This window comes from Oncorhynchus masou, chromosome 23 (assembly GCF_036934945.1).
Source record: "Oncorhynchus masou masou isolate Uvic2021 chromosome 23, UVic_Omas_1.1, whole genome shotgun sequence".
NCBI lineage: Eukaryota > Metazoa > Chordata > Actinopteri > Salmoniformes > Salmonidae > Oncorhynchus > Oncorhynchus masou.
The window spans coordinates 16,746,407-16,770,303 of NC_088234.1; the positions used below are offsets into that span (position 1 = coordinate 16,746,407).

At 43.1% G+C, this 23,897-nt stretch overlaps 2 protein-coding genes across 2 annotated transcripts; both read right to left on the reverse strand.

Moving 5' to 3' along the window:
• Window positions 1-60: 60 nt before the first annotated feature.
• Window positions 61-6,740, reverse strand: LOC135510449 (uncharacterized). The gene is made up of 6 exons (XM_064931384.1): window positions 6,619-6,740; window positions 3,944-4,252; window positions 3,339-3,611; window positions 2,991-3,101; window positions 2,782-2,815; window positions 61-2,469 (listed from the first exon to the last, which is right to left on the reverse strand). Exons 1-6 carry the CDS (start codon window positions 6,665-6,667, stop codon window positions 2,391-2,393), a joined length of 855 nt encoding a protein of 284 aa, XP_064787456.1. The 5' UTR covers window positions 6,668-6,740; the 3' UTR covers window positions 61-2,390.
• Window positions 6,741-9,125: 2,385 nt separating this feature from the next.
• LOC135510450 (vang-like protein 2) lies at window positions 9,126-21,918 on the reverse strand. The gene is made up of 8 exons (XM_064931385.1): window positions 21,829-21,918; window positions 17,333-17,594; window positions 16,505-16,628; window positions 15,656-16,263; window positions 14,639-14,775; window positions 14,315-14,450; window positions 13,905-14,151; window positions 9,126-11,865 (listed from the first exon to the last, which is right to left on the reverse strand). The coding sequence occupies exons 2-8, from the start codon at window positions 17,401-17,403 to the stop codon at window positions 11,605-11,607; spliced, it is 1,584 nt and encodes a 527-aa protein (XP_064787457.1). The 5' UTR covers window positions 17,404-17,594; window positions 21,829-21,918; the 3' UTR covers window positions 9,126-11,604.
• Between the last annotated feature and the right edge of the window lie 1,979 nt (window positions 21,919-23,897).

Consider the following 23,897-nt stretch of genomic DNA (forward strand, 5'->3'; position numbering starts at 1 on the left):
TATACTCACTAACTATCTTTTGTTGTTGTGTGAAATCAGACAATGAATAGACCTTAATAATACAATAATACCATCTTTACATATTGAGAAAAGGGAGAGAACATCCTAATAAATACAACGGTTTGTAGAAATCATAACGCATAGATCATATACTGATTCACAGTAAAGAAAAAAGTGCAGTATTTGAGAAAAGCTACCTTCAAGTGATAGAAAAACATTAATTACAACAGAAATAAAAATACATTTTCAGGTGTGTGAATAATAATAATAATAATATATGTATTATATATAGCACTTCCATTTAAGAAGTCACTGTAAAAAACTGATTGGCTTCAACAGCTTCAGATGATAAGGCATTGGGGTAGCATGGGTAGGCAGTAGCTTGAGTGGGGGAGCATACAGTGGCTTGCGAAAGGATTCACCCCCTTGGCATTTTTCCTATTTTGTTGCCTTACAACCTGGAATTAAAATGTATTTTTTGGGGGGGTTTGTATCATTTGATTTACACAACATGCCTACCACTTTGAATATGCAAAATATTTTTTATTGAGAAACAATAATACTTTGTAGAGCCACCTTTTGCAGCAAGTCTCTTGGGGTAGGTCTCTATAAGCTTGGCACATCGAGCCACTGGGATAGCTCCTACAAGTTGGATGGGTTCCGCTGATGTACAACAATCTTTAAGTCATACCACAGATTCTCAATTGGTTTGAGGTCTGGGCTTTGACTAGGCCATTCCAAGACATTAAAATGTTTCCCCTTACACCACTCAAGTGTTGCTTTAGCAGTGTGCTTAGGGTAATTGTCCTGCTGGAAGGTGAACCTCCGTACCAGTCTCAAATCTCTGGAACACTGAAACATGTTTCCCTCAGGAATTTCCCTGTACTTTGCACCATCCATCATTCCTTCAATTCTGACCAGTTTCCCAGTCCCTGCCGATGAAAAACATCCCCACAGCATGATGCTGCCACCACCATGCTTCACACTTCAAAAATCTCAATTTTAGTCTCATCAGACCAGAGTACCTTCTTCCATATGTTTGGGGTGTCTCCCTTTTTTGGAGTTTGTGCTACAGGATGCAAATTTCTGTTTGAAAAAGCTAGCCTTTGCTTTCCTGATTAATGTCCTCCTTGCATAGTCTGTGAGTTTTGGTGAGTGGTACTCTCTGGCAAGTTTATTGTGGTCCCATATTCTTTCCATTTTTTAATAATGGATTTAATGGTGCTCCGCGTGATGTTCAAAGTTTCTGATATTTTTTTATAACCCAACCCTGATCTGTACTTGTCTCTGACCTGTTTGGAGAGTTCCTTGGTCTTCATGGTGTCGCTTGCTTGGTGGTGCCCCTTGCTTAGTGGTGTTGCAGACTCTGGGGCCTTTCAGAACAGGTGTATATTTAATTTTATAAATGTTTCACCTTATTTCACCTTTTTTAACCAGGTAGGCCAGTTGAGAACAAGTTCTCATTTACAACTGAGACCTGGCCATGATAAAGCAAAACAGTGCGACAGAAACAACACAGAATTCCACATGGAATAAACAAATGTACAGTCAATAACACAATAGTGTGCAAATGAAGTAAGATTAGGGAGGTGAGACAATATATAGGCCACAGTGGCAAAATAATTACAATTTAGCAATTAAACACTGGAGTGATAGATGAGTAGAAGATGAATGTGCAAGTAGAAATACTGATGTACAATGAAGCAACAACGAAAAAATAACAATATGGGGATGAGGTAGTTGGGTGGGCTATTTACAGATGGGATATGTACAGGTGCAATGATCTGTAAGCTGCTCTGACAGCTGATGCTTAAAGTTAGTGAGGGAGATATGAGTCTCCAACTTCAGGGATTTTTGCAATTTGTTCCAGTCATTGGCAGCAGAGAACTGGAAGGAAAGGCGGCCAAAGCAGGAGTTGGCTTTGAGGGTGACCAGTGAAATATACCTGCTGGAGCGTGTGCTACGGGTGGGTGCTGCTATTGTGACCAGTGAGCTGAGATAAGGCGGGGATTTACCTAGCAAAGACGTATAGATAACCTGGAGCCAGCCGTAAATGCTTCTTGAAATTCTCGATTATCGTAGATTTATCGGTCGGTGGTGACAGTGTTTCCTAGCCTCAGTGCAGTGGGCAGCAGGGAGGAGGTGCTCTTATTCTCCATGGACTTTACAGTGTCCCAGAACTTTTTGGAGTTTATACTACAGGATGCAAAAAAAGTCTGAAAAAGCTAGCCTTTGCTTTCCTAACTGCCTTTGCATATTGGTTCCTAACTTTCCTGAAAAGTTGCATATACTGAGATCATGTGACAGAGGCTGGAGTTTTGGTTTGACGGCTTCGATGTTCAACTCCTCTCTATAGGTAGGCTGGAGTTTTGGTTTGACAGCTCCGATGTTCAGCTCCTCTCTATAGGTAGGCTGGAGTTTTTTTCAACTCCCGAAAGTGTAGGACACAACTTGTTGATGCTTCGACTCCTGTAAAAATGCCCAAAAATAGACATGTGATATACATACCCACTGGTCAAACACTGGTTGAATCAACATTGTTTCCATGTCAATTCAACCAAAACAATATGTTTGAGGAGATTGAATCAATGTGGAAAAGTGATTGTATTTGCAAAAAATCATCAATGTAAGGGCATTTCATCTTTTTTTCACCTAATTTTTCACCTAAATCCAATAGCATGCAGATTTTTGGGGGTTGATTTCATGTTGAATTCACAATAGTTGACAACTGATTGATGTCTGTGCCCAGTGTGAAGTAGATTCTAAAGAAAAGCTACTTACTTGTTGAACCTGATTGATAAGCATGTGAGGGACTCTATGATAGACATAAAACAAGGCAGTCAGTGATATCTTCTATTTTGCACCTAGTACACAAAAGATTGTGTCTGCATTTCAGCTTGAATTTAAATTAAGGGAGCATATATTTATACACAAGGCACTGTGAAATTTGATAGAAATTCAAAATGTGTTCTCATTCAATTCCCACTCACCTCTGAAAATATACGTTAAAAGACATCCAAACAGAAATCCTAAGAGCAATTTTATGATCCCGGGGACGCGGTTCTCCCCCTCCACCACCACGTCAGGCTTTGGCTGTTCATCTGAAGACATAGGGAGAGAAAAAATAGTATGGCATCAAGGTAAGAACACAAATAAGGACTCACTTTGTTCAAAAATTCAACCGCAAGCTTGACCAGCTTCTCCAATAATTCCTCCCTGTCTCACTGCATAGCTGGCTGGAATAAGAATTCCTCGCCCAGAGATTGATGAATACACCAGTTTGTCCTGGTCAGGTCATGTGTTACTGAAATATATACTGCCCCTAGAAATGACTGTACCTTGGCATATCTCCCTCACAACCTTAGAGGCGTTAGTGAGCCCGTTGCTGGCAGTACAGATGAAGATGACATTTCTGTTGGGGCTGTAAGATGTCCAGACTACAGAGACGTTGGCGTTGGGACTCCCCCCCCAGAAGGAGCCATCAAACGAAGCTTCTGGCTCCCAAGAAAATCTGGTGTCCTTCACCGATGAGGAGCACTGAAGAGCCATCACACAGTGTCCGTCCTTCAAAACGCTGAAGACCTTTTGAACACTAGGCTCAACGAGACGCTCTGGACATTTGAAGAGAAACAAAGGAAGGTCTTGTAAATAGATAACACATTTTACATTAGAAAAAATGCAATGAAATTTGAATTAAAGTAGAGATAAAAATGAACAAGGAAATTATTTTAAAGAACAGTTTTGCCTATAATAGGCTAGCAAACTAGTGAAATGTACAAAACGTGAAATTCCCAAACTCTGGAGGGTGATTGATGCCCAATGAGTTACATTTTTGGGGACTCTTGACATTTTTGGCTCACTTTGTGCCCCTTGAGGCAAATCTTGTATAGATCTTACAGAGTGCTCCTTTAAAACAGGGCACAGTTGTGACTGAGACTCTTACCTGTCACAGTGAGCAATACCTTACTGATCTGCTGCTCCCCCTGACTGTGTGTGAGGAGAACAGAGTAAACCAGTTCATCCCCTCTCTGAACATCTCTGATCTCCAAGTCACCAGACGAGGTGTTGAGACTCAGTCGACTCTTAAACTTCCCGAACCATTCTGTGTTGCTATTTCTGCTCCTGAATGTTGCGATCCAGGTGTCGTTGTTGTATATGGACCACGTTATCTTGGTGATGTGCCAGGATGGATTGGCTCCAGAGGATAAGGTGACAGACTCTCCCAGGTAGCCAATGGTATCTCCCATCACCACTGAAACATAACAATCAATCTGTTACAGTAATAACATGTCTGTTCTGATGGTGGTGTTCACAGGAATAACTAGATGAAACACATCATTTATATAATAGTAATATAACAATATATGTTTCTCTTTGGATATAAAATAATCATCATCATCAATATTCTGATGGTATCAACATAAATGACTATATACATTATTAGGTAAATTAATTATTATTCAGGAGAAAAAATTGCAAAGCAGGTTGTATGATAACTGTAAATTAATTGAAACAGGAATAGTATAGATTTAGGACACATGACATCATTCACATGACCATGTTTTTTAAATCTGGAACATTCTCTGAGTTTCCTTTTTCTGTTTCGATCATGTGGTGAGACTTTTGCAAGACATATCAAATGGAGGATTTGGTATCTTAACCTTAAACATATTGTATCAAAGCTAGAACAATGTTGTCAAGACACAGAACTCTGTGGCCTTTTGAAAAGCATGAAACACATTTTTCCAAATGTATTTGCCTTCTCAAAACCTAAATGCATTCACCCACACTATATTATACTTCAAAATTGCAAATACATTCATCAAAAGAACACGACTTCCTGCAACAGGATGAACGCAACCATGCTTATCTCTTGAGTCCAAGCAGACAAAACAGTATGTTTTAAAAATCCAATTAGATCAATAAAAACATTTTGCAGTCACTAAATCATGATGTTCAAAATTGGAAGTATAACTATTCAAAGGTGCAACATTATGGGAAATGTCTCTCCATTTTATGCATAGATCACCAACAAATGTCATACACATCAAATCAAATGTTATTACTAATTTTCTTTGAAGTATTAACATAAGAACATTGTGTGCAGGATACATTCATCGGTATCATCACAATGCAATTCCATGTATTCAAAAGAAAGGCTGGTTTTCTCATAGTTTTGTAGACTTTCCATTGGCATATGGAAACACAATCCACAATAGAAATAGAAAGGAAAGGTGAATAGAATGGAGGAACACAACTGAATCTTTAGGCCTCAATCCTCACCAAAGCAAAGCTCTATAATGGAAGGTCACAATGTTGGAGATGATGACTTAGGTGTAACCCACAGTTACATATTGGTAACCCAACTCAAGTCTCTTTTTTGTTACCTTTATTTAACTAGGCAAGTTAAGAACAAATTCTTATTTTCAATGATAGTGGGTTAACTGCCTGTTCAGGGGCAGAATGACAGTTTTGTATCTTGTCAGCTTGGGGATTTGAACTTGAAACCTTTCGGTTACTAGTCCACCGCTCTAACCACTAGGCTACCCTATCTCTTGTCTAGATCTTTCCATATATTGTACATGGTTTGACACTGATGGAATGATTTACAATTCCATGCAATAATATTTATTTACTGATTGTCGGGAACAGTGAATAAAATTGCACACATTTCTCTTCTGATGAAAACAATGTGTTTATGTTCTGTGATCCAAACACTTAGCAGTGAATTGTGTTTTCAGTTATGACATTCGTATTTCATATTTTGGAAAAGGTGGTATGCAAGTCAGGGACAAAGTCAAGAAACTGATCAGAAGTTCTATACATGTATTTGATCAGTTGATCATTGCTGTTCTGCTATAGATACAGTACGTTAAACGCGATTGAGAAAAACTATAATACTAGATGTGATATGGACAGAGGAAAGTTGACTGTATACCTTGATGTTTGCTACACACCATCAGGGGTGGAAAAAGTACCCAATTGTCATAATTCACCAAAAGTGAATATACCTTAATAAAAAATGACTCAAGTAAAAGTGAATGTCACCCAGTTAAATTCTACTTGAGTAAAAGTCTAAAAGTATTTGGTTTTAAATATTCTCTTAATAAGTGTGTGAATTGGAATAATGTTCTGTCCTGCTAAGCATTTGAAATGTAATAGTACCTTTGGGTGTCAGGGAAAATGTATGGAGTAAAAATGATTTCATTTTCATTAGTGGAGTAAAAGTTAAAGTTGTCAAAAATATAAATAATAAAGTACAATACAGATACCACCCCAAACTACTTAAGTAGTACTTTAAAGTATTTTTACTTAATGAAGTACTTTACACCACTGCACACCATTAGATTGCTTAAAGTGAAAAGGTGACTTCAAGGCAAGTGCCCTCGTCAGGGTTTGAGGTCAATCCCATTTAAATGTAGGAGATCATTTGAAAATCCAATTCAAAGATTTTCTTTAAATTCCAGTAATATAATTTCAATTGACATCCTAGATTGAAATGGAATTCACCTCAATCCTGCCTTTTGTAGCTAATTTCTGAAAGATGACAGACAATATCAACAACAGACATTTATCAACACTACCAAGCCAAATGGAAAAGTACAGTAAGCAGCCTACCTGATAAGACTGTTAGGAGAGAGAGAACTAAAGGTTCGACACATATCATCTTCAACAGGACTTTTAAAATGGACCCTGTTCGTCTCTGACATAGCGTCTTACTTATAGCGTCAACTTCCTATTTCTGCTATTTACAGCGCCTCCAGAAAGTGTTCACACCTCTTTACTTTTTCCACATTTTGTTGTGTTACAGCCTGAATTTAAAATGGATTCAATTGACATTTTGAGTCACTGATCAACACACAATAGCCCATCATGTCAAAGTGGAATTTTCTTTGTAGAAAATGTTATTAAATAAAAAATGCCTTAAGTCAATAAGTATTCAACTTTGTTATGCCAAGCCTAAATAAAAATAAAAATGTGCTTAACAAATTGCATAATAAGTTGCATAGACTTATTCTGAGTTCAGTAATAGTGTTTAATGTGCTTTTTGAATGACTACCTCATCTCTGTACCCCACACAATTATCTGCAAGTTCCCTCAGTAGAGCAGTGAATTTCAAGCACAGATTCAAGCACAAAGACCAGCAAGGTTTTTCAATGTCTCGCAAAGAAGGGCACCAATTGGTAGATGTGTTAAAAATAAAACAAAATAAAATGCAGCCATTGAATATCCCTTTGAGGTGAAGTTACTAATTTGGCTTTGAATGGTGTATATATACAACCAGTCATGACAAAGATACAGGCGTCCTTCCTAAGTCAGTTGCCGGAGAGGAAGGAAACTGCTCAGGGATTTCATCATGAGGGCAATGGGGATTTAAAACTGTTAGAGAGTTTAATAAGAAAACTGAGGATGGATCAACAACATTGTAGTTACTCCACAATACTAACTTAAATGACAGTGAAAAGAAGGAAGCTTGTACAGAATACAAATATTTGAAAACATGTATCCTGTTTGAGTAAGGCACTTAAGTAATACTGCAAAAACTTTGGCAAATAAATAACATTTTCGTTCTGAATACAAAGTGTTATGTTTGGGACAAATCCAACACCACACATCACTGAGTACCACTCTTCATATTTTCAAGCATGCTGGTGGCTGCATCATGTTATGGGTATGCTTGTCATCGACAAGAACTAGGGAGTTTTTAGTATAAAAAGAAATGGAATACAGCTATAAGCACTGGCACAGTCCTAGAGGAAAACCTGGTTCAGTCTGCTTTCCAACAGACACTGGGAGACAAATTCACAGAGCAGCAGGACCGCAACCTAAAATACAAGGCCAAATTTACAGTGGAGTTGCTTTAAAAGATGACATTCAATGGTCTAGTACATTTCTTGTTGTTTCCTAAATCGGCTTTGAAAATCTATGTCAAGACTTAAAAATGTCTAGCAATAATCAAAAATCAACTTGAAATAGCTTGAAGAATTTAAAAAGAATAATGGGAAAATATTGTACATTTCAACTGTGCAAAGCTTTAGAGACTAATCCCAAAACACTCACAGCTGTAATCGCCAGCAAAGGTTCTTCTACAAAGTATTGACTCATGGGTGTGAATACTTACTGTATGTAAATTAGATACTTATGTATTTAATGTTTTATACATTTGCCAAAACATCTAAAAACATGACTTTGTCATTATGGGGAATTGTGTACAAGCCAAAAAAAGTAGCGCACACAGTTCGTGAATAAATGATTCCTTAGCATGAACTCGAACTATGAAAATAATGATCAATATCATCCCAATACGAGGCTAGCATAGACAAAAAGAGGCTCATTTGAGAACTATTCTAGGGCACGTCTTACAAGCCTATCAAGGCGTGTAACAGAAACCCCCCATTTCACAGTAGTTAACCACAGTCATTTTCTGTTCAACTTGCACCTGCAAAATGTTCAGTGGAGGAAAAAGTACACAATTGTCCTACTTGAGTAACAGTAAAGATACCTTGATTGAAAATGGCTCAAGTAAAAGTCACCCAGTAAAATACTACTTGAATAAAAGTCTAAAAGTATTTTGGTTGAGTATCAAGGAAGGAAAAAAATACAGATACCCCCAAAAACAACTTACTGTAAGTGGTATTTAAAAATATTTTGACTTAAGTACTTTACACCACTGAAAATGTTCACAGAGAGATGATGACGGCCCAGTGGAAGCAGTTGATACACTATTTAAGACCATTTATCTATTAATATTAGCAGAATTGTGAAGTGTTTGAGTAGAGGAAGTAAGTATCTTCTGCGTGACCGGTGTAACACTTCTCGTTTCCACCCCTTTTTCCACAGAACTGACTGACATTTAAACAGCAAATGAATCATGCCCCCACACACACCCACGCAGAGCTTCCATGACACTGTGGACTGTAGGGTCTCTCTCCTGACGTGAAACTTCCCTCCTGTTCCAAACAACGTTGAGGTCAACTCTGCTCTCACTAAGAACATACAATACATGGTGATAGAGCGCGAGAGAGCAAGAAAGAGCGAGAGGGAGAGAGAAACAGGCAGAGAAAGAGAGAGACAGAGAGGGGGGGGGGGTTAGGGGTCTTTAAACAACGCCACATAGCATCATATCAAGAGAGATCATTTATTAAAAAGGCTGTAACAATTTTGTCCTAAAATGATCCAATATTAAAACATTTCTTCAACTGCAAATGTCTTTACATCACATTAGTCTTAAAAAACAAGGTTAGGGACTTCGACATGAAATGAAACAAAAGAAAATGCAGCAACAAAAAAAATGTAACTTTACAAAACGTCATGTAACTACATGCATCAGGGTTCATAATGAAATGAAGGTCTAATAAACATACCGTACACATGTAAAAAAAAAAAGGATCAAACACAACAGACTACTGTAGCTGTTAGCCGCCAAAAAGGACAAGAACCATTGTGTGTGCAGGACCTATTGAATCGAAACAAATCATCAAGCACAATGTTTCCAGTTAGTCACACCTTAGTCACACCACACACTCAACACAAGAGGCTGCTGAGGGGAGGACGGCTCATAATAACAGCTGTAATGGAGAGAATGGAAAGGTATCAAATACGGAAACCATGTTTGAGGATTTCGATACTATTCCATTCCAGTCATTACTATGAGCCCGTCCTCCCAAATAAGGTGCCACCAACCTCCTGTGACAACTGTGTTTTTTATTATTTTGTACTTCTGTGTTTTGGTGACATGTTCAGAACAGTAGTCATGTGGTACACTATGGCTGTGTCCCAAGTATCGCTCCTTCCTCAAAGATGTCACTTGACTTGTTCACGTCCCTTCACCGATGTGATGACTATGAAACATGGTGGAATCTCCCTCTAGCCCATGCCTTTACCAATCCAATGCTTTTAGACTTGTGGGCAGTAGTAAAAAATTGCACACTTCAGGAGAAAATAGATGTTATTGGGACGCGCCCCTGTATCTGGAGTAGAGTGGGATTTGGCACAAAAAAAAAACAAATTAAGGTCTCATGACAAGTGGTTCTGTTTTCTTGTATCTGTTCCTCCTCCTTCATTATAAAACCAACACTGGAATACAGAGAAAAAGTCCAACATAATATTATCCATTAACGTCACAAAAACATTGTATTTCTTATTAAAAAAAAATGAAAAGCCGGTTAGTGTTTCACCAAAACATTCGTCAGCTGTCTCTTGAAGAACCCACAGTAAGCAGATTTAGTCCAATGAAAATAACAGTCAGTTTATTGGTCTATTCAGTGATATTTCAATCACCTGACTGGTTGATGTAAGTAGCTGATTTGCAACTACAGTTTTTACTTGAAACTTGACTTTTCTAGTTATTTTTCATACATGTAAGTGTTCCTATTCATATGTATCTGTTCGTTGAGCCCATACTGCTTAACAGCCCATCAGCTTGTTGGTTAGTAACATCGGGGGCGCAAATTAGGTATTAGAAGTGGGGGGGACCTAATTATTATTATGTTAATTTTTGGTCTGATAAACACTCCAAACAGCCTATCCAACCACTCGGGGGTGTCCGCATGGTCCTAAAGCACACCGCTGCCTCGTTTTGTATCACATTCCAATGATAAAACTGGGGAGCACAAAATGCAATTTCAGAATGTGTGTGTGTGTGTGGAGGGGGGGGGGTTGCGCCCCTGAGTAACATAGTAATATCAACTTCAATAGGCGGGTTGTGAATTTAGTGCAGTTATTGCCAAGGAATGACAAACATACAGGTCCCAATGACTGTAACAAAGTAACACACACAGTTAATTAAACAGGACGGCCACAGAGGCCTCTCCTCCAGCCCTTGGTGGCAGACGCCACATACATTTCCACTGCTTTGTGTGAAAAGAGATAGCTGTCTAGACAGTGCTACATCTAGGATGCGTCTGAAATAAACCTACATTCCCTATATAGTGCACTACTTTTGACCAGGGCCCATAGAAAATAGGGTACAAATGTAGCGCACTATACAGGGAATAGGGTGCGTATATATGCTGTGGAATGTAGAACCAAGAAAGTCTACTATGGGTTTTTCTAACCAAAATCCGGGGATTTTGAGAAAACACAGCAATTGAGTTGCGTTGAACAGTCATCATCATCATCATCATCGTAAAGGGTTTGGGGTGGCTTTAAATCACATAAGGTGGTTATTACATCGTTATAAACAGAGCTATGAGCTGTATTAAGGTCCGTGTAAGTGTAATAACTCCCTAGGACTCTGCACAGTCTTGGTAACAGTATCAAGCTTACATGGTGTCAACACTCAGGTCTAGGTGAAGTGTCTGATTGGATTGCGGAGTGTCTGATTGGTCAGTTAAAAACAGTAAGAGAGGACCCAGAGAGTTGGGCTCTGAGTAAAATTGAAAATGTGTCACACTCTCTGTTCCTTTCCCCATCTCATATTCTCTCTATCTCTCTACATTCTCTCCTTCTTTCTTTCTTCACCTTTGTGTCTTCTCTCCCTCTCTCGCAGAGGTCAACGCTGAGAGTTGGGCTTTGAGCAAATTTGAAACATAGTCTCTTTTCCTCACTCGTATCATCTCTTCTCCCACCTCTATCCTTTCATTTCTTGTCTTCTCTCCATTCCTACACAGAGGTCTCTGACTGCAGCCTCATGACGAACTTGTGACTCTTGGGGTCGATAAACTCCTCCCCCAGGTGGAGGAATGGGAGGGGCGCCACAGTGACGACCAGGGAGAAGTCGAGTCGGCGCAGGGAGAAAACCAGACCCGGGCGCAGGGCGGACGTCACCGGCTCCTCGCTCACCAGGGTCCACTGGCGCCCCCTACCATTCTCCCGTTGGTACTGCATGGTAGGCCCTGGGGAGAGGTAGCGCTCTAGAAAGGCCTGAAAGAAACACACAGAGAGAATGAGATAAGACAGTCTGACAGGGTGCCACATCTTGTCATATCGAAAGTGGGGCAACAGCCATGGGTTCACTTTCTCTCAGGGGAATGTTAAGTAGGCTAGATATTATTCATCGAGCGAATCATGCTTATTCTTATCCCGTTATGGTCATGAATACCTCAAGTTGAATATTAGGTCATGTATGGCTGTTATTTTTAGTGGTCATGTCAAGGGTATAGAGACCACATCAAGAGTGTATGAATCTAAGGGGCCATGTTGTAAGGGGCCATGTTGTAAGGGGCCATGTTGTAAGTGTGTAGGGGTTACAGTGCCTTGCGAAAGTATTCGGCCCCCTTGAACTTTGCGACCTTTTGCCACATTTCAGACTTCAAACATAAAGGTATAAAACTGTATTTTTTGTGAAGAATCAACAACAAGTGCGACACAATCATGAAGTGGAATGACATTTATTGGATATTTCAAACTTTTTTAACAAATCAAAAACTGAAAAATTGGGTGTGCAAAATTATTCAGCCCCTTTACTTTCAGTGCAGCAAACTCTCTCTAGAAGTTCAGTGAGGATCTCTGAATGATCCAATGTTGACCTAAATGACTAATGATGATAAATACAATCCACCTGTGTGTAATCAAGTCTCCGTATAAATGCACCTGCACTGTGATAGTCTCAGAGGTCCGTTAAAAGCGCAGAGAGCATCATGAAGAACAAGGAACACACCAGGCAGGTCCAAGATACTGTTGTAAAGAAGTTTAAAGCCAGATTTGGATACAAAAAGATTTCCCCAGCTTTAAACATCCCAAGGAGCACTGTGCAAGCGATAATATTGAAATGGAAGGAGTATCAGACCACTGCAAATCTACCAAGACCTTGCCGTCCCTCTAAACTTTCAGCTCATACAAGGAGAAGACTGATCAGAGATGCAGCCAAGAGGCCCATGATCACTCTGGATGAACTGCAGAGATCTACAGCTGAGCTGGGAGACTCTGGCCATAGGACAACAATCACAAATCTGGCGTTTATGGAAGAGTGGCAAGAAGAAAGCCATTTCTTAAAGATATCCATAAAAAGTGTCGTTTAAAGTTTGCCACAAGCCACCTGGGATACACACCAAACATGTGGAAGAAGGTGCTCTGGTCAGATGAAACCAAAATTGAACTTTTTGGCAACAATGCAAAATGTTATGTTGGGCGTAAAAGCAACACAGCTCATCACCATGAACACACCATACCCACTGTCAAACATGGTGGTGGCAGCATCATGGTTTGGGCCTGCTTTTCTTCAGCAGGGACAGGGAAGATGGTTAAAATTGATGGGAAGATGGATGGAGCCAAATACAGGACCATTCTGGAAGAAAACCTGATGGAGTCTGCAAAAGACCTGAAACTGGGACGGAGATTTGTCTTCCAACAAGACAATGATCCAAAACATAAAGCAAAATCTACAATGGAATGGTTCAAAAATAAACATATCCAGGTGTTAGAATGGCCAAATGAAAGTCCAGACCTGAATCCAATCGAGAATCTGTGGAAAGAACTGAAAACTGCTGTTCACAAATGCTCTCCATCCAACCTCACTGAGCTCGAGCTGTTTTGCAAGGAGGAATGGGAAAAAATTTTAGTCTCTCGATGTGCAAAACTGATAGAGACATACCCCAAGCGACTTACAGCTGTAATCGCAGCAAAAGGTGGCGCTACAAAGTATTAACTTAAGGGGGCTGAATAAATTTGCACGCCCAATTTTTCAGTTTTTGATTTGTTAAAAAAGTTTGAAATATCCAATAAATGTCGTTCCACTTCATGATTGTGTCCCACTTGTTGTTGATTCTTCACAAAAAAATACAGTTTTATATCTTTATGTTTGAAGCCTGAAATGTGGCAAAAGGTCGCAAAGTTCAAGGGGGCCGAATACTTTCGCAAGGCACTGTATATTAAGGGTGTAGGGGCTATATTAAGGGTTTAGGGGCTCACCTTGGGGGTCATGTTAAGGGAATAGTGGTCAGGTTAAGGGTGTAGTGGCTCACCATGGGGGTCATGTTGTGCGTGATACAGAACTGCAGGTGGTTGATAATGCTCTCCATGCTGTGATAGGGCTGCTGGCGCGTGGTCCTCAGATACTTCTGCATGGCCCGGGCCATGGGGGCGAAGATGGCCTGAGCCGCCTCCCGGGGGTCCATCACCTCACGGGGGTGTTTGGGGGATGAGGCGGCCGGCTCGTCGTCCTGGAGACGCTTGATGTGCGTGAAAGCCTCCTCTACCGCCACCACCAGCCTGGGAGGAGGTAGGGCATGTGTTATGGATGTGTTTTAGACTGGCATACACTTCCTGTATGCCTTGTCTTGGGGGCACCTATGGCAGCCTTTTTAAGCATAAATGGCAAGTTGTAAGTACTGCCACCCCTGTCTGACAAGCTCAGCGTGTCTCCTCTCCTCACCTGGCCTTGCGCTTGCGGACTCTGCGCTCCATCTCTGCCTCCTCGTAGTAATACTCGTTGTGGGAGTTGTCTCTCCTGCGGGCCGCCGCAGCGATCATCGCTCTGGACTGACCTGTCGAGTTATTGGTGCTGTTCTCTGGAGGATAAATCACGATCAAGAAAAAAGCAATCAACATAAAAAAAATGTGCTATTCATTGAGCAAAGAAATGGTATCACTATTGGAAGACAATAAAGACAGGGGTGAAAAGTGACTGAGGGAAAAAAGGGGTGAGAGGAGGAGATGAGGAGAGAAGGAAGGAAGGAAGGATAGTGTCGAGTCTTACCTTCTCCCAGAGTGTAGACTTTGAAGCCAGAAGTCTTCTTAGAGAGGATGGACTTGGGCAGGTTGAGGAGAGCAGGGTTGTAGACTGGGAAATCACTGTAGTACTGGTCCAGCACCCACACTGCTGCTCTCTGGATACTGGAGAGAGAGACACATGGGAACCTTTAATGACCTGCCATTACTATTTCAAAATGTGTTTTATTAATTTAACTAGGTAAGTTAATAACACATTCTTATTCTTTTGACCTACACCGGCCAAACCGGGACAACTGTGCGCCACCCTATGGGACTCCCAATCACGGCCGGCTGTGATACAGCCTGGATTCAAACCAGGGTGTCTGTAGTGACGCCTATAGCACTGAGATGTAGTGCCTTAGACCGCTGCGCCACACGGGAGACCCAAATGGAATACGTTCTAATCATCATCAACACTAAGATCAACATCATCCTCATCAACATTACCACCATTATCATCAGTAGCATCATCGTAATTATCCCTTCTGCAACATATTCAAACATCAGACAAACATTTAACCTTCAATAGTGGCACCTGTAGCACAGACTACAGGACATATGTGGTACTGCAGATATTATCGATCACCTGTCAGCTTCAGCACCCCTCTAAACCCACTAGGGTGGGAAGCAGATAGCTAGTGGAGCAAACACAACCTCTCCCATTGGACCATACTCATGAGTGCCATCCAAATAGCTTGATGCAACCTAAACACTCACCATACAAATGACACACATATGCAAATAGCCCCAACAAACAGGCTGATGAGGTAATGCAGGTTTCAGTTCAGCTGACTGAATGATGCTAACGGTCTCTGAAACTAACACCAAAGCTGAGATTATGGTATGAAACTCACAAATTAACACCCCAAAAAATAGCACCTGCAGATACAGGAAAACCACAGTAACACACTAAAACACACACATGAACAAACTCACATTCCATGCTTTATGAAAAACTACACATGCACAAACAACATTTATGAAACGTCACAAACACACCCACCTGAGATGTCCCACGTTGTAGAAGCGACTAGCCCCGTCTGTGGTGCGCACCATCTTGAGGCAGAAGGCAGGCTGCAGGTGTCTGACCTCCAGCAGCACCAGGGCCAGGTACTGGATGAAGAGCAGGGCGTCCACCAGCGACGCGGCGTACCCCACGATGCCCCTGTAGTCCCTCTCCCGGGGCTCCAGCACGCGCACGCCGTAGAACAGCCAGTAGGACGCCACGAACAGGAAGACGAGCGCCAGCAGCAGGCAGCGGAAGACGTAGAGGCGGGGCAGGGTGGCGCCCGGCGGGCGCAGGAACAGAGCCCAGGTGGAGATGAGGAGGACCAGGAGTTTGAAGGCCAGTGAGACGTAGAGGCCCTCGCAGGGCGTGCCGCAGGGCTCCAGGGACTCACGCCACAGCAGCTGGGGCAGAGCCAGGAAGGCCAGGGGAGTGACCAGGGCGAAGAGGCCCAGGACGGCGCCCAACGCAGGGCCCAGGAAACGACGGCATTCCAACGGGGAGGACTCCTCAAGCTCCTTGGAGACGCGGGTCAAGTCCTCATTAGAGACGCTGTGTTCTGACGTGCCAGTCTGCACGGTGGTGGTCTCACCCCAGTTATCGTCCTGGAGTAGAGAGAGGTAGAGAGAGAGAGAAAGAGAGAGAGATTATTTGAGCATATGTTTGGAGGTCTTAGGGAGAGGAAATATTACCTGAACAAATGAGACAAGAGGATAATGAGAAGGAGACAGATTAGAGAGAGACAGAGAGAAAGTCAAGTGAAGGTGGAGGATGACAGAATACAGACAGATAGATTGGTCAGGGTAGTGATGGGAAATGTATTGTAGGAAAGGACTGAACTCTGACCCTGTCATCTCCACGGGTGGACTCTGTGTCCAGTAGAGGCTCTCCGGGGGCCTGGATGGTGACTGACTTGTCTCCACGACTACTGCCGTCTCTGCTTTTGGAGCGGTGCCTGTCCCGCCTATCCCTGAACATCACACACAGAGACAAAGGGTTAACCCTAAAACAGGTCCTACTTCCTAGAGGTTAACCAAACCCCATCGTCTAAAATATCCCACACACTCAAAGCTTCTATAACGTAGGATATGTGGTCACACGCAAGTTAAAGTGGATTTACAAGAGACTGAATGTGTTTGAGTGTGTGTTCTGCATAAGTACACAGAGTGTACAAAACATTCCTAATATTGAGTTGCACCCCCCCTTTTCCCTCAGAACAGCCTCAATTCGTCAGGGCATGGACTCTACAAGGCGTTGAAAGCATTCCACATGGATGCTGGCCCATGTTGACTCCAATGCTTCCCACAGTTGTGTCAAGTTGGGTGGATGTCCTTTGGGTGGTGAACCATTTTCACCACGGGATGCTGTTGAGCTGTAAAAAACCCAGCAGCGTTGCAGTTTTGACACAAACCTGGCACCTACCCGTTCAAAAGCACGTCAATCTTTTGTCTCACCCTCTGAATGGCACACATACACAATCCATGTCTCGATTATCTCAAGGCTTAAAACTCCTTATTTAACCTCCTCCCCTTCAATAAGTGTAGATGAAGTGGATTTAACCAGGGACATCAATAAGGGATCATTGATTTCACCTGGGAAGTCTATATCATGGAAAGTGCAGGTGTTCTTAATGTCTGCTACACTCAGTGTATATATCATGTATGTGTTACCCACCTGTGCTTCCTGGAGCTGCGGGAGTGCGAGGACTTATAGGAGTAGCCTGAATACTGTGACTCGTTGTCCATGTCGGAGGCCGGTGGGCGGGGTTTGCCCCTGTGGGTCCCTCCTCCCCCCGTGCCGCGCTCCCCGGCTCCGCCCAGCTGACTCTTGCGGTGGCTGATGGACTTGGAGGAGAGGGCCAGAGGCAGGCGGAGGAGCTCAACCTTACTCCTGAGGGAATCTATCTTGGAGGCCGGAGGAGAGGGGGAGGACAGACCTGACGGCAGGAGGGAGAGGAAGAGCAAAGGGAGAGAGGAGGCGGCGAGAGAGGGGGGAGGAAGAGAGCAAAGTAGTGGGAGAAAGAGAGGAAGAGATGTAAAACTGAATAAAACAAGTGTAGACCTCACCGGGAAATGATTACTTACAAGCCCTTTACCAACAGTGCAGTTCTAGAAGAGTTAAGAAAAGATTTGCCAAATAAACTAAAAGTAAAAAAATTATAAAAAGTAACACAATAACGAGGCTATATACAGGGGGTACCGGTACTGATTCAGTGTGCGGGTGTACAGGTTAGGTCATTCGTTCATGTAGGTAGGGGTGAAGTGGCTATGCATAGATAATAAACAACGAGTAGCAGCAGTGTACAAAACAAATTGGGGGTCAATGTAATCATGATTAATTGTTCAGCAGTCTTTTGGCTTGGGGGTAGAAGCTGTTAAGGAGCCTTTTGGTCCTAGACTTGGCGCTCCGGTACCGCTTGCCGTGTGTTAACAGAGAAACAGTCTATGACTTGAGTGACATAATATGAACATTTTATTACCATGTAATGTATTTTATTACCATGTTAGTAGTCCTATCAGATAGGCAGGCTGTCACAACAGGACTGAAGGGAAGGTCGTGGAAAACACCAGAGCTCAAAGGGATGTAACCTTGATATATAGCGCTCTTTAAATAGGATTCCAAACAATAATGTCTGTCTGGGATAGTGTCATGAAACAACTCAGTGAGTTGTCAGCTTGCTTTCGTCCGATAAATTAGGATTATTTCACAGCCTGTGTCACAAGACACACATGGAAGGAAGGAAGTTCCATCATTGGGAGCTGGGTTAGAATAAGAGTTGAAATGAAGTCCTTTCTCGAAGCTGAAGAAGCCTCACGATGAAATTGTGGAATGACTTCAGAGGTTTTACCTCTATGGTATCCCCCTGTGGTACAAGCTCAATATTACCCCTCATACGTCAGTTCAGATGGAAAATACACACCATTTAACAGCAACAAATTAGTTTCACCAAGCTGACAGGAGCTTGTTACTGCCTTTCATATTCCTGTTTGTGCATGCACTACACACACACACACACACACACACACACACACACTAGAAACACACACAGACACTGCATTCCCCTACCATCCCCTGTGGTCTCTGGGGCAACAGAGCTTGGCTATTACTATGGGGATGAATGAGAGACAATGGGTGAGGGGATGGGGGCTTGTTGCCATGGTGACCTGACTATCAACTCCCCACCCTCTCTCCCCCTTGCCTCTTCGTCTAAAAGCACTCGATCAGAGACACTTTTTTCCCATTTTGATTCCGCTAGAATGTGCTGCAAAGACCAATCTCCAATGCCATTTTAGCTGGACCAGTATGTCTCTCTCTTGTCAGAGAGGCACTGATTCCTAATGTGATAATGTGTAGTGAATAACCACCTCTGCACTCTATTTCTGTCGTTCTCACTCCAATTCACTCAACTGTTTATGGGACCACATAATAGGTTTCATGTGAGAGTAAGACATGAGCTCCCTGGTTAAAAACACACACACACACAATTCATACAAATGCCAATGACATTAGCTAGAATTCGACACAGGGTTTGTAGAGGCCTAAGAGGCATGATGTGAGTTACGACCAAACCATTTGAAGAGCAACAAGAACAATGTGAGGCCTTTTGCAGAAACACCTACCCAGAAAAATCAACTGTGTGCCCCGGCGTTTTAACCATTGAATGAAATCGCTGAAGAAGAATGAAATGCTTATAAGCGACAGCAACCCACATCTAAAAACAGACGTGGCCATGTATCACTCCCAGGGGAATAGGGTTGTTTTGAGAAGAACTGAGCTACACGAACCTAGCAGGAACCATAGGTCTAATCAAACTAATCACAACAGACAGCTTCAGAAACAGAAGGATGCTAGGAAGTTATACATTGGGATATTAACATTGCTAACAGAGGGTAAGTTAATAGTAATGTCAGCCGTAAAGGTTATTATAACTTGAGGATGCCTGGAGCACCATTACTGAGTTCAATCAGAGTTCAACCTCTGAACTGTTTAGAGCGGCTGGCATTGCTTCCCAAGCAGCAAGGTATTATTGTGATGTGTGTGTGTTGTAGCCTATTGAGGATATTACATGCACTATTATTCTCCATTTCCTCTGACCCATTTAACACCAAACACCTTCATTTTACCTTTATTTAACTTGGGAAGTCAGTTAAGAACAAATTCTTATTTTCAATGAGGGCCTAGGAACAGTGGGTTAACTGCCTTGTTCAGGGGCAGAACGACAGATTTTTACCTTGTCAGCTCGGGGATTCGATCTTGCAACCTTTCGGTTACTAGTCCAACGCTCTAACCACTAATACCTGCCGTATTAATGCAACAACACAAGTCTAGAACCCAACCACAAGTTTGTGGGACTAGTGAGCGTGGAATATTGTGTGTTGTAGGCTGTGTGTGTGTGTTCCAGCTCTCTGCAACCATTTGACTGTAGGTTCCTGATTTAGGCAACACACAAATGCTCTGAGTGTTCCATCTGAAACCCTAACAGATACCACCTGTGACTTCAAAACACTTCAAGATTGTTTTATGGGCTAAAAACAACCCAATGTGGGTTATTTGGTAACCCAGCACTGGTTAAATAGTAGACAAAACATGTTATTTTGACCCAGCCAGCTGGGTTGCATTGGAATTACCCAAACATGGGTTCATTTGACCTTCAGTTGGGTATTTTTACTCTCATGCTGGGTTGACCTAGCAGCTGGGTCTTTTTTAATATAACCCTTAGGTTCTGTTCAGGAGGCGTGATATATTAGGGTTGTGTCTTTCAGCAAGATCTTATCGGTCACCCATGAGAGTAAAATGTAATTCCCGTTCATCATGTTAAGTTTACATAGTGCAAATGCAGACTTTATTATTATTTTACACATTATGGTACACCACCTTACTGTATCCCAACAATAGGCTTTTAGGGAATTCATACAGTTCTGTAAGGATCATTAAAAATGTAAATGTTCAACCTTAGCATATGATAACTATACAACAGAACAGATGAACAGGAATGACATTTAGTCTCATGGGTGGCTAAAAATAACTATCTGAAAGCCACGCCCCTACTAAATTAGGCCTCCAATCAACTGATCTGACCTGCTGGGTCGTCTCTCAATAACCTAGCAGTTTTTTTTAAAGAAAACAACCCAACTAAGTGACCCAACACCTGCAACCCAGCAGTTAGGTCAACCAAACAAACCAGCTTTTTTGTGTGTGTAATAGGCTTTAAAAGTTCTACAGTCAAATCAAATCAAATTTTATTTGTCACATACACATGGTTAGCAGATGTTAATGCGAGTGTAGCGAAATGCTTGTGGCACTGCTGTGTCTGAATGCCTGCGGCTCCCATCCCATCCCTTCCACAGGCCTCGATGAAAGCCTCGGTGAGGTAGTTGGGATCTGGGGGGTGGCGCCGCCTCGGCACAGAATAACTAAATTAATCGACCCACAGGCTTCATGGGGCCTATCCATTACGCACCGGCTCATTCCGCTGGTTGACACAATGAGCCGCATGCAACTCAGACACGGAGGAATTACGAAAGGGTGAGAATAGCCTATTTTACTGTAAACGTATTATTGGTGTTTACCCAAAATATTACGTTTCTCGGTAAAGGTTAATACGAGGCGACATGTCAAACCTCGTCTTGAAATAATGTATCAAGTCTCACGCCCATGCAGCAGCACGGAGATGTGGGTTGTCGATACAGATTTTAGGGGACTAGGCTACATTGAGTCTGGTTGGAAAACCACAGCATGCTGCATTCATCAACAAACTACTCTAAACCAGTTTTATACATGTGCGCATATTTGGCACACGTAGGTAAAAGTGCAATTTGGGTGGAAAACTTAATGTTGTTGCCTGGAGACATGCAATTCAAACTCATGAGATTCAAATCTGACATTACTTTCTGACAGAACTGCAAATCAAGCCAGATTGGCGCATTACCTGTAAAACAATGTCGACGGATGAAGTTATAATTAAATATGCAAATAAATTGGCCAATTGTCCTTTCCATCAATGCCACTTCATTAATCATAAACAACCAGCCAGCAATTCAAGGATTTGAATTGAAATATTAACGGTCTCTGAGTGCTTTAGAGGCAGTGAATGACAAACCTGGCAGGAGAAAGAAAATGTTTTAATGAATTTTAACAAAAAAACACTCCGAGCAGTTCAGAAAGCTTACCTTTATTTTCAAATGTGCTACCCAAATTGGTAAAAAGGGAATTGTAGCCAAAAAATCTCGACACAAAGAAAATCCCAAACAGTGATTCAAATCAGGCGGCTGGGATGTACACATATCCACATTCAGTTTCCTTCCCAACTGCACCTTCCAGGGACGAAGGGTATGTAACTTAATCGCTCTTCAAATACGATATCCTTTTCTCAACTGAAAATCATCCAGGCTATACAAAAGACATGAGACGCATCCCATTCTCGGTTTCTGCATCTGTTCTTCGCTGGGAGCCCCGCTGAGTGTGTGAATACGGACATTCATCACCGAGGGGTGCGCAAGACAGTTAAACGCTCCACATGATACCCAAAGCTTTTGTGTTGCATTAATAATCGCATAATAAAATTCATTGAGAAAATCCAAGTGTATGTTATATCAGGTAAATTATATAAATTCAATTTCGCAGTTATGCGAAGTCAAAATATATTGCGCTTTTGTTCTGTGGTTCCGTTTAACGGCAAAACAATGCCGCCGGGTATGGGACAAACGCTCGCTCCCCTATCCAAACTTGCGAAAATCCGCTACAAGGTCCCTTAAGCCACAGTTTTTATTTTGGTTTCTGTGTCCTAGTATGGAAACGGTTACCCTCTGTCTTTCTGGATAACTAGGATTCGATTAGTTTTTCATTCATTCAAAACCCTCTTGCTCTTTGCTTTCCAACCGTAAAATCAATGGCCGGCCTCCCTCCACTCACTGGAGTCCTCAACAACGACGCTCCGCCTCCTTACTCCTCCACCGCCCCTCTATCTCTCTCTCCCACCGCCCCTCTCTCTCTCTCTCCCACCGCCCCTCTCTCTCTCTCTCCCACCGCCCCTCTATCTCTCTCTCCCACCGCCCCTCTATCTCTCTCTCCCACCGCCCCTCTATCTCTCTCTCCCACCGCCCCTCTCTCTCTCTCCCCACCGCCCCTCTCTCTCTCTCTCCCACCGCCCCTCTCTCTCTCTCTCCCACCGCCCCTCTCTCTCTCTCTCTCCCACCGCCCCTCTATCTCTCTCTCCCCACCGCCCCTCTATCTCTCTCTCCCACCGCCCCCTCTATCTCTCTCTCCCACCGCCCCTCTATCTCTCTCTCCCACCGCCCCTCTCTCTCTCTCTCTCCCACCGCCCCCCTCTCTCTCTCTCTCTCCCACCGCCCTCTCTCTCTCTCTCTCCCACCGCCCCTCTCTCTCTCTCTCCCACCGCCCCTCTATCTCTCTCTCCCACCGCCCCTCTATCTCTCTCTCCCACCGCCCCTCTCTCTCTCTCTCTCTCCCACCGCCCCTCTCTCTCTCTCTCTCTCCCCACTCTATCTCTCTCTCCCACCGCCCCTCTATCTCTCTCTCCCACCGCCCCTCTCTCTCTCTCTCCCACCGCCCCCTCTCTCTCTCTCCCACCGCCCCCTCTCTCTCTCTCTCCCACCGCCCCTCTATCTCTCTCTCCCACCGCCCCTCTCTCTCTCTCTCCCACCGCCCCTCTATCTCTCTCTCCCACCGCCCCTCTATCTCTCTCTCCCACCGCCCCTCTCTCTCTCTCCCACCGCCCCTCTCTCTCTCTCTCCCACCGCCCCTCTCTCTCTCTCTCCCACCGCCCCTCTCTCTCTCTCTCCCACCGCCCCTCTATCTCTCTCTCCCACCGCCCCTCTATCTCTCTCTCCCACCGCCCCTCTCTCTCTCTCTCCCACCGCCCCTCTCTCTCTCTCTCTCCCACCCCCCTCTCTCTCTCTCTCCCACCGCCCCTCTCTCTCTCTCTCCCACCGCCCCTCTATCTCTCTCTCCCACCGCCCCTCTATCTCTCTCTCCCACCGCCCCTCTATCTCTCTCTCCCCTCCTCCTGGTTATGTTAATTCTCACCTTCACTTTCGCTGGTAGACGAGCCGAGTGCAGGGCATAATCCTTGCTCCCATTTCACCTCCATGAAGGACAATCACAGGACTGCAGTTTGTCCAATGAGTTTTACTACAGACGCTTAGACCTAATCCTCCCCAAACTGTCCGTTTAATTTAAAGCTTCCTCTGACCCGTGGATGCTCCTCAATTTAGCAAAC

Bases quoted from the DNA above. Each gene is read 5' to 3' on its own strand.
- LOC135510450 (XM_064931385.1), bottom strand. From the start codon at position 17,403: ATGGACAACGAGTCACAGTATTCAGGCTACTCCTATAAGTCCTCGCAC. The intron at 14,451-14,638 runs GTAAGACTCGAC...TTTATCCTCCAG, and splicing joins AGTCTACACTCTGGGAGAAG to AGAACAGCACCAATAACTCG. The intron at 14,152-14,314 runs GTGAGGAGAGGA...ACCTCCTCCCAG, and splicing joins GTCCGCAAGCGCAAGGCCAG to GCTGGTGGTGGCGGTAGAGG.
- LOC135510449 (XM_064931384.1), bottom strand. From the start codon at position 6,667: ATGATATGTGTCGAACCTTTAGTTCTCTCTCTCCTAACAGTCTTATCA. The intron at 3,102-3,338 runs GTACAGTCATTT...CTATGTCTTCAG, and splicing joins TGTGAGGGAGATATGCCAAG to ATGAACAGCCAAAGCCTGAC. The intron at 2,470-2,781 runs GTAAGTAGCTTT...GCATTTTTACAG, and splicing joins TTATCAATCAGGTTCAACAA to GAGTCGAAGCATCAACAAGT.